The 11,772-nt window shown below is 45.3% G+C and overlaps 1 protein-coding gene and 1 long non-coding RNA gene across 4 annotated transcripts in view; one reads left to right on the top strand and one right to left on the bottom strand.

The window, feature by feature from the left end:
• The first annotated feature begins 251 nt into the window (after window positions 1-251).
• On the top strand, window positions 252-2,431 carry LOC148214417 (uncharacterized). The gene is made up of 3 exons (XR_015798146.1): window positions 252-436; window positions 683-857; window positions 1,323-2,431. It is a non-coding gene; the product is annotated as an uncharacterized LOC148214417 (long non-coding RNA).
• Window positions 2,432-9,358: 6,927 nt separating this feature from the next.
• LOC103049442 (hexokinase-2) overlaps window positions 9,359-11,772 on the bottom strand; it is a 47,298-nt gene continuing 44,884 nt past the window's right edge. For all 3 annotated transcript variants that reach the window (XM_088152126.1, XM_088152124.1, XM_088152125.1), the window contains one exon: window positions 9,359-11,689. In XM_088152126.1, the coding sequence (XP_088008252.1) occupies window positions 11,545-11,689 (145 nt within the window). In that variant the 3' untranslated portion in view covers window positions 9,359-11,544. The remainder of the gene's footprint in view (window positions 11,690-11,772) is intronic.

The raw sequence follows: 11,772 nt of genomic DNA, 5'->3' as shown, positions 1-11,772 counted from the left end.
AACCCTAGCCCTACAGAAGGAACATCCCGTTGGCCTTGAGAGAGTGCCAAAGGGGATGGCCCAGCCCAGAGCAGACCGTATGCTCTCTGGGGATGAACCAAAGAGGAGGTGCTCACGTTTCCTCTTCACTCCCAGATTCCTGAATGGCCCAATCCTCGCCAGGTTCAGAAGAGAAGCCACCCACTCCAGAGCCAGCAACAGCCCTGGACGGCAGCCCCGAATTCAGTTAGCGCGACCAGCTGCCACCTGGCTGGGTCTCGCCCCGGTTTCTCCTCCAGGGCTCAGCTCCAGGATGGCTTGTCAGGGTTATCGGGGCGGGCAGGTTGCTGAGAAGCGGCAGCCTCCAAAGCTCAAGTGCTCTGCCCGGATTTTGCTAGCCAGCCTTTCTCTGCCAAAGGAATTGAAAGCGCCAGTGCACCCCCCAGTGGCCAGACAGGTTGGTTTCCACTTGGGATGTGGGCAGAAGCGTGGCATCTGGGTAAGCAACTGGAGGAGGGGAGGTGGCGTAAAGCCCAGGCCAACAAAAGCCTGGGACCAGCGGGTCCTCTGCTCTGCTTCTCGTGCCTACCTGAGAGGCGCTCCGGGGCACAGAGAGCACAGTGGCTTCTTCAGCCCTCGAGTTTGCAAAACTCACCTGAAAGCCTGTCTGTTTTCCCCTTCTTTTTATCTGAAACCTTGGCAGGAAATAAGATTCCCTGCGATTTGGACGTTTCCTACTGAATGCGGGCTTTGGAGAACGGAGTCCTGGTTGTGTGGTTTGTGGGGTGTGACGCTGCGGCTGTCTTCATGGAACACGGTTAACCACAACAGTTCAAGAACTTGTGGCTGCGTTTGCACACCCTGCTAAGCTTGCCAAGGTTAACCTTAGATGCTTCTTTGGGGCTTAGTCTAATGGTATTCAAAGACTTGCGTGCAAACCAGAAAACAGAAAATAGCTAAATTCAGTAACCAGGCCAAGTGGAGCATGTGAATGCAGTGCAGTGCGCATGTGGCTAGTTGTCCCTTGGAGTCAGCCTTGGTTCCTGGTGATTACATGACTTAGTCCCTGCAGCTTTCTTGGCAACGCTTTGGAAGCGGCTTGCCCCGGCCTCCTCCTTCCTGGGAGAGAGCAATTGGCCCAGAGTCACCCAGCCAGCTTTGGGCCTGAGGCAGGGCTGGAATCCCTGCTCCCAGCCCAGCAGCAGCTTAACCACTAGGCCAGGCTGCCCGGATGGCAGCTGTCTGACTATCTGGGCTCTTCCCAGAAAGTTAAGGAGGGGGATACTAAGTTCGCACTCTCGTTTCTGGTCACTTTTGGAAATTGCTTGTTAACTGTTTTTCAGCTGTCGGGAACCTTTGGATCAACAGGTTTTACAGCACCGGCTGAATTTGCTTCAATCCTCAGCGAAAGAAGTTTTAAATGCAAGTTTAAGGACTTAAAAAAAATGGGGGGGAGCGGGGAATAAACAGCAAAAGGGTGACTAAAACTTTGACTTTAGAAAGTTACCAACAGACTAAGGGTCCAGAAGGGTTAGAAGTAAAAGGAAGGAATATAAAGTTGGTTTATTTGATCAAGGTTAAAATAGATATGTTGTTATCTCTGGTAACCCTTAATGGACTTTTGCTGGCACCAGGACTAAAATTACAAGGCTTTAAGGATTTGCTTATAGATAAGAGATGGGATATGGGAAGAAGAGATCATTTGTTGTATTTTAAGAGGAGGTGATCAGTTACTAAAATTGTTTATACTTGTGCTGAAGGTGGGAAGTCACTTCTATATATATTTCTTTTATTTTTTCTTTACTATATTATTTTTTCTCTTTTTTCTTTTTCTATTTTTTCTTTTTTTCTGCACCTTCTATTTTTTCTTTTTATTCTTTTATTTTTTTGGTTTGTATTAGTTTTTAGTGATGTAATTGTAAATTTTAATAAAATTACTACCAAAAAGAGAGAAAAGTTTAGGAGGGGCAGACCTAGTTCATATTTGGATGGGAGACCACCAGGAAAATCCGAGGCTACAGCCTAGGCTGGGAATTTGAGAAACATCTCTGAAGGAGGCAGAGCCCAGTCATTTGTATTCTGTGGCCAAGAAAATGACACAAATGCATCCATGAAGTCACTAGGAGCCAAGCTTGACCTCAGGGGGAATTCACTTTGAAGATGCTGCCTTGAATATTATGCCATAGAAAGACAGGGCATGTATCTTCTAAATAAAGGTATATTTTTTGTAATTCCTTTTAAGGTCTGTTCTGAATTAGGAATATGGCTTCCTAGGCAGAAATGCAGAGTTATTGTAATAAAGAGATTCAATGATTTTAATGTAAAAATACTTACAACAAAGCTAAAATCCACAATCCATAAAATATCCGGTATTACCTTTCACAGTCAGAGATTCATTTTAAAAAGTAGTTCCTTACAACACATGCTGACAGTATTTTCAGATAAGCAGCAGAACGACGAAAGAATGACCGAGACAGGAGAGAATATCAAGAAACATAACTGAATCTGAAAAAATTATAACAGGTAACACTGAACACTTGTTAGGCATAATTTATAATTCATTAATGAAATATGATTCAGAACCTGAACAAGTCAAAAGTCTGCATGATTAAATGGATGCAAACCTGAATATAGTTTTAGAGTGGGAATTGCAATGGAAAAACAACATTAAATTTACCTTGAACTAACTTGAGTTCCCTTTACTTGGAGAAAATTGGTATAAAATGCTATACATCACTCCATTTTTTATTGCTAAAATGAGTAATCCTTTTTCCAAAAAATGCTGGAAAGGTAATGAACAGATTGGATCTTTTTTCCACATATGGTGGCAGTGTTGCAAAGCTCAACAATACTGGAAAATAATCCATCACATAATGAACAAATCTTGAAAATTGTAATCCCATTTCATCTCAAGATATTTTATTTCATTTCACTAAACCATACATTCCTTCAAAATGTATGCATATGTTAATGGTTGTATATGTTAGTGGTTAAAGTAAATTTGAGGTAGGATTCAGTTCTATTTGGAAACCATTTTAGACTACAATTTTATACATAGAGTTGTTCCACACCCAACGTTTGGGTTTTAGAGTTTATATTTTAACTTCCTATAATCTATATAATACAGTATGGTCTTAATATATTGTTTATCATCCACACTCTTTTTTCTCCTCTTTTTAATGACTCCAGTTGTGTTAACCAAGTATCTTTAAAGTTTAATAGCGGCATGTTTTGATTAGAAAATGGAGATGAAATATCTTATTGTATTACAAGCTTCTAATGCTGTATTAGTCTTATGTTATTTTAGAAGCATTGAATATCCAATCTTACTTTATTGCTTATATCTGATTTTCTGTATTATCTATTTTTGTATTCTTTTAAACTTGTACTGTACTTATATATCTATTTTTCCTTTTCTTTAAAATGTGTTATAATATGTAGTTTGTTAGAAAGAAAGAAAGAAAGAAAGAAAGAAAGAAAGAAAGAAAGAAAGAAAGAAAGAAAGAAAGAAAGAAAGAAAGAAAGAAAGAAAACACCTGCTGAAAAAAGTGGGGGGAGGGTTTCTCATCAAAAAATGATGAGTGGAACCATGTCCCTTGCTTGAAACTGGGGTTCCCACTGACCTGGTGCCTCTCCAGAAAGTCCCTGTAGACAGCCTAAGAGTGGAATATTTGGGGGGGGGGGGGATAGTGGAGGACTATATCAAGATTCAGGAGGACCATCCTTGACAAATTAGAACCATGGGCAGAAACTAACAAGATGAACATCAACTGGGACAAAGAGCAGGTCCTTTATTTGGGGAAGAAAAATCAGAGATGTGAGCATAGGATGCAGTGAGGCAAACTGGGCGGCAATACATGCAAAGGGAATCAGGGTGTCTCAGTGAATCACATCATGAACATCAGCCAATAGCGTGATATAGCTGCAAAAAATGCAAATGCAATCCTGGGCTGCATCAACAGATGTCTAGAGTCAAGATTATGAGAAGTCATTGTTCCTCTATTCTGCAGGGCTCAGACTGCAGTAGAATAATGTGTCCAGTTCTGGCCCAGCATCAAGAGGGAAGGAACCAAGTTGACAAGAGCCTGGAAGGCAAAGCTTAGGAGAGCTGGGAGACGGTAGGTAGCCTGCAGAAGATGCGAGAGCTGCCTTCAAGTTCCTGAAGGGATATCACGTAAAAGATGGGACCGACTTGTTCACATGTGTTCCAAAAGACAGAAAAAAAACCCAGTTTACTTTATAAGGAAGTAGATTTCAGTTGAAATTGAGAGAGGAGAGAGGTGAGAGCTGTTCAGAGATGGAAAGGTCCTTCTTGGGAGGTGATGGGCTGTTCTTCACCATGCTGGCTGGGGAATTCTGGGAGTTGAAGTCCCCCCATCTTCAAGTTGCTGAGGTTGAGGAACCCTGATCTAGAGGAGAGGATACGGTACAGGATTCTTGCACGAGACAGGGTTGGACTCGGTGACCTCTGAGGCCCCTTCCAACCTTTCCATTCTAGGTTTCAGAGATGGAATTTTTCTCCTCCTGTATCTGCGTGTAAAAGAATTAGGCCTTTATTTCTAAACATTAAGCTCTGTTTTAGGAATTCCCCAAACCTGAACAAGGTTCCAGCCTCAGGTGTGTGTGTCTGTGTGTCTATGTGCCAGGATTCAGACTAGCAGTTGCTAAATTGTTCTGTGTTCTTATATTTCCTGTTTCCTCCACTAATTGAATTTCTTTACAAGTATTAGTAATTAAAAGAGTGATGCTCTCCCTCTGAGTTTCAGACAGTCACCGCATCCCTAATTCCTGCTGTCAGTACTTAAAATTCTGGAGATACTGTTTGCGGGGTTCCCTGTTACCTCCCTTGAGACTGCTCTCTCTGTTAGGTTACAGATTTAATGCACACCAAAAATAGACACAATTTTGATCGTATAGTTGCCAATGCCTTTTTCAATCCCACCCCTTGCAATGCCCATCTTCCACACTGTATCTCCCCAGTGTATCATTCAGCCGTTGTTATGATTTGCTAACCACTTTAGTTGATTTCTTCTCCCCACTCCACCCCCGATTTTGCAGTCTTATAATTGCTTTAAAAAAGAGATTTATTGATCAAAAGCTGATGTATTATGTTTCAGGGAATCTTTTAATCTATTTTAGGAAAATTACAGTGCCAAAAAGCAGCAGCAGAAAAATGTGAACGGCAAACTAAGGGGGGGAAATCATACAAAAATAAGGAATCCTATATTGCATGTATGCACATAGCACGCAGCAGTAAAATGACTAAGACAAATTCTACCCCCCCCCCCCAAATATCTGAAGCGATTTTGTCAATGATCTTTGGCTCAAAAAGGAATAACACTCAGTTGCAGCTGCAGCAACACCTTGCTTTGGCCTCCTCCAGGGTGATCAGGACCCCGCCGCTGCTCCACGTTCAGCCAAGCGCATGTTCCCATTTCACGGGAATGAGTGGGTCACGCTCAGACGGCTGGTGCCTCACCCAACACCTCCTGTTTCCAGCTCCTGGGCACTTCTCCTTCCCTTGCCACCCATTCCTGTATCTCAGAGAGGACGCGCCATTCTCTGGAGGCATCTGGGACCAAGAGGGCGGAGCACAGAGCCCTCCCTGGACACCCCTATTTCCCCAAGGTGCCAGCTGGGAAGAAGAGGTGTCATCAGCAGGGCCATCTTGGTCTTCCTCTACCACAAACAAGGAAGGAAAAGCACCCGCAGGGAGGAGACGGGGCCTGAAGGAGGGCTGGGGAAGAACCGGACGCCGGCAGCTTCCCAGCGCTTCACCCTCGGCCTGGGCGAGCTGCCTCTTTGCTAGGCTGCAGCTACACTCTCTGGCTTGAATTGCTCCAGGACAGCCTTTCTGGTGGTTGGGTTGCATTATAGCTCCCATCATCCCCAGCCAGGATGAAGGCACCAAGTAGGGGAAGACGTGGCAAATGCTGCAAAATTCACGAGGAAGAAAAGGTTCCCAGAAAACCCAAAGCATCGTGCCCCTCACCCCCACATCAAAGTCTGTGTGTGGGGGGGGGGAATACACATCAAGGCATGGGGCTTTCGCTGGCCCAGCAGCAGGACTTCTGGGAGCCCTGGACAGATGGAAAAGATGATACGGCATTACCATGGGGCGGGGGGGATAGTATACTTACACAGGTACTCTGTCTGCTTTTAAACGGGAACTCGTTTTCTTCATTCTAACAATGGAGGCAAATGGTCAGACACAGACACTAGCCTACCAGCTCGGTGGGGAACAGAACACAGGGCTGCCAAGCACCAGGCTTCTGCAGAGGGAAACACAAGCTCAGAAACGACCAAACGTGGAGTAGCAACCATTGGGTTTTTTATTTCCTTCCACTGATTTTTCTCAGTGTCCCCAGAGGATCGTCTCTCTACCCCGGGAGGTTTGAAGTGGGGGCGGGGGATAGTCCCAACCTGCAGCCCCTTGAGTGGGTAGGAGAGAGGGGCCCGAGGGACTTTGTGCCAAGGCTGGCCAGACCTGGACCACGAGAGTCAGCAGCATTAGGCTCCTTCTCTCCTCCCTCCCCATTTTTAAACCATTTTTGGCAGCCACGCAATGCGCCTCATGGATACCCGCAGCCCCACCCGCCCTGGCGAGCTCCCACGACAAGAGGCTCCGCCGTCGGCGTCTGTGGCAGAGTCACGAGGAGCCCCTTCAAAACTCACCCTTGAGTGGTAAAGCCCCCCCTGCCGGGGGTCCCAGGAGCGCAGCTGAGGCTGGGAGAGCTGCTGACTCAGGATCCTCCGCCTCATCGCCTCAAAAGGTAGCAACTGAGATAATCTGACAATTTTTGGGATTAGACAAATTTATGAGGGTGAACCAGTGCCAGAAACAAGAGGCAACAGCGTGTGCGTGTGAGAATCTCAGAATTCCCACCCGCCTGGGTTCCGCAAGTCTTTGAAAACTTGGCTGTGCTTTTTGAGCTGTGAGGTTGAGTCCCTGGCTGTGTTCTTGTAATGGAGTGGGTGATTTTGCCTGGCGAACAGGTTCTTTTCTCTTTTGCTTTTATTTGTTTGGTGACTGATTGACTGATTGATAAATAAATAGCAGCAATAATAGCCATAACCAAAAAGTTCAGCAGATATGAAGCTCGAAACCATGCAACAACAGGCCAATTATCTATTTACCAACAACTTTCAAATTGCTAACTGGTGTAGCTGATACGATCCAACAGCATCTAGTTGAAAACAAGCTCTTTCCATCTGAGCAGAAAGGGAACTGCCGAAACAACAGAGGAACAAAAGATCAGCTCCTGATTGACAAGATGATTTTGGAAAACTGCAAGAGAAGGGAGACCAACCTGAATGTAGCTTGGACTGATTACAAGAAGGCATTTGACTCCCTGCCACATGACTGGATAATCAAGTGCCTAGAAACAACAGGAGTCAGTAAAAACATCAGAAGCTTTGTGCAAAGATCAATGGCACAGTGGAAGACACAGTTGCGGGTGACGGGGAGTGGTTAACATCAAGAGAGGGATCTTTCAAGGAGATTCACTATCACCACTACCATTTGTCATTGCATTGATTCCTCTGTCAACAATACTGACCAAGTCAGGCCATGGCTATCAAACATCAAAAACATCTGCCAGGCTATCCCACCTCCTTTACATGGATGATGTGAAGCTGTATGGAAAAACACCATCTGAACTGGAATTGCTGTTCAACACTGTCCAAATATACAGCCAAGATATTGCAATGGAGTTTGGACTGGACAAATGTGCCACCCTTACCATCAACAGGGGAAAAACAGTGAAAACTGAAGGAAGCAAGATGCCCAATGGAAATAACATCAAGAGCCTGGATGAGGAAGATCTCTATAAATACTTGGGCGTCCTTCAGGCTGACAACATCAAGCACACTGAAGTCAAGAAGAAGCTGAGTAGTGAATATATCAGAAGAGTGAAGATCTTAAAGTCCAAACTCAGTGGCGGAAATACCATCGAGGTGATTAACATCTGGGCAATTCCAGTCATTAGATGTACAGCTGGAATAGCGGACTGGGCTCAAGCTGAACTAAAAGCCCTGGATAGGAAGACCAGAAAAATAATGACAATGAATCATCCACGCAGCGATGTTGACAGACTCTACTTACCAAGGACCATAGGTGGGTGTGGAATGTTACAACTACACCAGACAGCTGAAGAAGAAAAAAGGGCATTGGACGAAGGACAGTGAAGAAGATGCACTGAAGCTAGTGCACCATGAAGGTTTACTGAATACCGAAGAGATCAAACTGGCCTACAAGAAAGACTAAATGAAGAATAGAAAAGAGACATGGCAAGGCAAAATATTACATGCCCAGTACACACAAAAACTAGCAGGCAAAGCAGATAACAACAAGACCTGGCAATGTCCAAGAGAGGAAAGTTGAAGAAAGAGACAGAGGGACTAATTCTGGCTGCATAAGACCAAGCCTTAAGAACAAATGCATATAAAGCCAGAATTGAGAAGGCAGCAACAGACAGCAAATGCCACCTCTGCAAAGAAGCTGAAGAAACAGTGGACCATCTAGTCAGCTGCTGCAAGAAGATCGCACAGACTGGCTACAAAAAATGGCATGACAAAGTACCAGCTCTGGTGCATTGGAATATCTGCAAGAAATACCATTTGCCTGCAAGCAAGAACTGATGGGACCCCAAAACAGACAAAGTCATAGAAAATGAAGAAGCTAAAGTGCTCTGGGATTTTTGAATTCAAGCAGACAAGCACCTGCCACAAAACACCCCAGACTTAACAGTTGTTGATAAGAAAGGCAAAAAAGTCTGGATAGTGGACATTGCAATACCTGGAGACAGCAGAAGAAAAGAGAAAGAACTAGAGAAAATCCCAAAATATGAAGACCTGCAAGTAGAAGTAGAACGGCTGGGGAAAAGGAAAGCAAAGGTAGTCCCAATAGTAATAGGCGCTTTGGGTGCCATCCCAAAAAATCTGGAGCCCCACTTGAACACCATCGGCATTGACAAAATCACCATCAGTCAATTGCAAAAGGCAGCTTTACTTGGAACAGCTTCCATCCTGCGACGATACCTTTAATACCATCAAATAGCAACTGCCTTGGTCCTTGGAAAGGACTTGATAGGTGGATAAAAATGCCAAATCTAGTCTAAACACATGGCTGACTGTGCGACCAACCATAATGATGTAAAATAGCAAGAATAAGAAAGATGATTGTTTGGGAGTCTCAGGTGGCCTTCTAAATAACACAGTAACAATAATATAACATTGTGAGAATAAGATTGATGACGTCTATTATGTCCCAGCTCAGGGCTCTGCAGAGGGCTCAACTCCGGTCAGGTGCCCGCTGCCGCTGCGTTCCCAAGGCTGCCAAGACCTTCCCTCTGGTGGCAACAAACCCAAATCCAAATGATCCAACAAAAGATGTTTTATTTCTAATTCTCCCCTCTATAGCAATCTCTATAAAGCAAAAGGTGCTGTCCACTAAACCAAGCACACAGCTAATGAAATACAAGTAATTTCTACATTCTTGACAATCTCATAAATGTAACTTCCAGGAAAAATACATGTAATTACTTTCTCTGTTTTACAGATGATCAAATACTATTAGTTTTCAATCAATTCAGCAGACAGTTATTCTTATTTGCAGTAAAATCTACACAAAAAGGGTTGGCATTGGATTATTCCTTTTGTTCCCCCTTGTATAAAAATAGATAAGCTTGACATTTGTCCAGCAGCAGATTTCCATTTGGCTATTTCTGTACACACCATTTGCAGCCGTTCCTCTTTGTTGCAAGATTGAAGCTTTTCTAAAATAGGCAATTATTTTAAATGCTCAAAAGGAGAGGAAAAGCAGTGTGCTTTTGAATGGAATCCACACCTTACTTCTGGAGACCTCCTTGAATACTTCAGTTATTCCAAGCCACATAAATATAAATACATACACACAGAGATAAAAAAATAGAAGAAATATCTCTCTTCAAAATGACCAACAAAATTTACTGGATCTATCAGAGGCAAAGTTTGACTCGTGTTAAATAGATACTCCCTTCTTAAAAAAAAGGTCTTAGGTTGGTTGGCTGTTAAAGAATCCTCCTTGTGCTCCTCAGCAGCTATTTCCCATCAGCCAAATAACTGTTCCCTCTTCACGCCCGCATCCAAATGGTTGGGCTCAGAAGTAGAAGCTGCCCTTGCCATCCGCAGGAGGGTTGAGAGAGGCAGGAGGACAGCTGCAACTCTGCGTCCACGGCTGCCCGCTTGACTCTTCGGACGCCTCCCTGCAGGTGCCCCCAAAGCCGAGCCCAGCGGCTTTGTGTCCAGAGCGGCGGTTTCTTAACCGTTGCCACCTCTGCCATCAAAACTTCAACATTCATTTGAGCTTCCACAAGAAACAATCAGGGAACAGGCTCCCCTCTCCACCATGGATGGACCCGGGGGGGGGGGGAGGTTGTAGTCTTAAACCTGACAAAGGTGGAAACTGAAGAAAGCAGCAGAGTGAGAGAGAGGCTGCAAACTGACTGAATTTGCCAAGGAAGCAGAATTCCGGGGAGCATATCCAGGATCTCTCCTGCCCCTCTGCAGCTAACTGGGGGGGGGGGGGGCTTGTTGTTAGCTATGCCCCTCATTGCCCCAGTTGCCCCCAGAGCACACCTGCAAGGGCCAGAAGTAGCCGGGAAGACAGGATCACAGCTTGGCATTCCCATTTTCAGGCTTCGTGGAACAACCCTGGAACAGCCACCTTTCCCAGAGATTCCTCCCTGAGCCCCACTTTCATCTTGCAGCAGGGTTATTTCCTGGCACCCCCTCCCCTCCTTCAGCTACACATATTAGTAATTTTTTACAGACAAAAGCTGCTGGCCTTTCTTCTCTCCAGATACAGAATTAAGATACTGGTTCACAAGTGAGGGAAAGCAAAGACGGGGCTTAACGAACGAGAGATTCCCAGGGAGCATCTCCCTCCAGGACGTAACCACGACAGCCCTTTGCCAGCTTAAGGGTCCAAGGACCCCTTTGGACTGACGGGTGGTCTGTTTACAGCAGAAAGCAGCAGCTAGGCTATGGTAGCTCTGGAGCACAAGCTCTGGATGGCAACGCAGTATCTCAGAGGGAAGGATCAGTTGGCAATCTCTCGGGGTCCAGTGATATCCAGGCACTTGCTCACCCAAGTCCCGTAAACTCAACTCAAGAATCATTATCACAGCTCTTGCAGAACATCCCCACTTTCTTCATACGGATACTTGCTATTCTTACTGCAAATGTTTAAGTCACAAAATGAATACACTCACTGCATTTAATGGAAATAGGTGTATTTGTGCTATGCTATGGTCTGGACCTAGCCCAGGACCAGAAGCTGCAGCTGTAAAGTGACAATGGAGCGCCTTCATATGGAATGACACCTGACAGCTACCAGAGATCATCTGGAAGGAGATACTCGTACCCCACAGGTAAGCTTCACATCTATGTGCAAAGACCCAGGCCCGCACGGGCTCCAGCAGAGGCAATTTCGGAAGACACAAGGATTCAGCCTGGAGTGGTCTGGAGATTTGGGGGAGAAGCAGCAATGGGGAGCCACGCCTGCGGTGTTCGGGGACCCCACTCTCAGTGCTGGCCAGCCTCCCGCATCCGGCATGCAACCGCAGTGATAAGTGCTGCCCCCTTCCCGCTGCCGTCCTCGGACTGGAGGAAGGTCACCTCGCACTTGGGCGAAAGCTGTTTCACTGTTTCGTGCATCACCGCAGAGAAGCTGCAGAGAGAGCAAAAAGGAACATGAGACTGTCAGCTGGCTTTCTTCTTTCCTTCCTCATCCTGTTCTCCCTGCCTTTGGGT

The sequence above is a fragment of the Python bivittatus genome, unplaced genomic scaffold, assembly GCF_059951505.1.
Source record: "Python bivittatus isolate LINGU-HERP-01145 unplaced genomic scaffold, Pbiv_v1 ctg000680_np1212, whole genome shotgun sequence".
Lineage (NCBI taxonomy): Eukaryota > Metazoa > Chordata > Lepidosauria > Squamata > Pythonidae > Python > Python bivittatus.
This window is presented reverse-complemented; position numbering and strand designations above follow the sequence as displayed.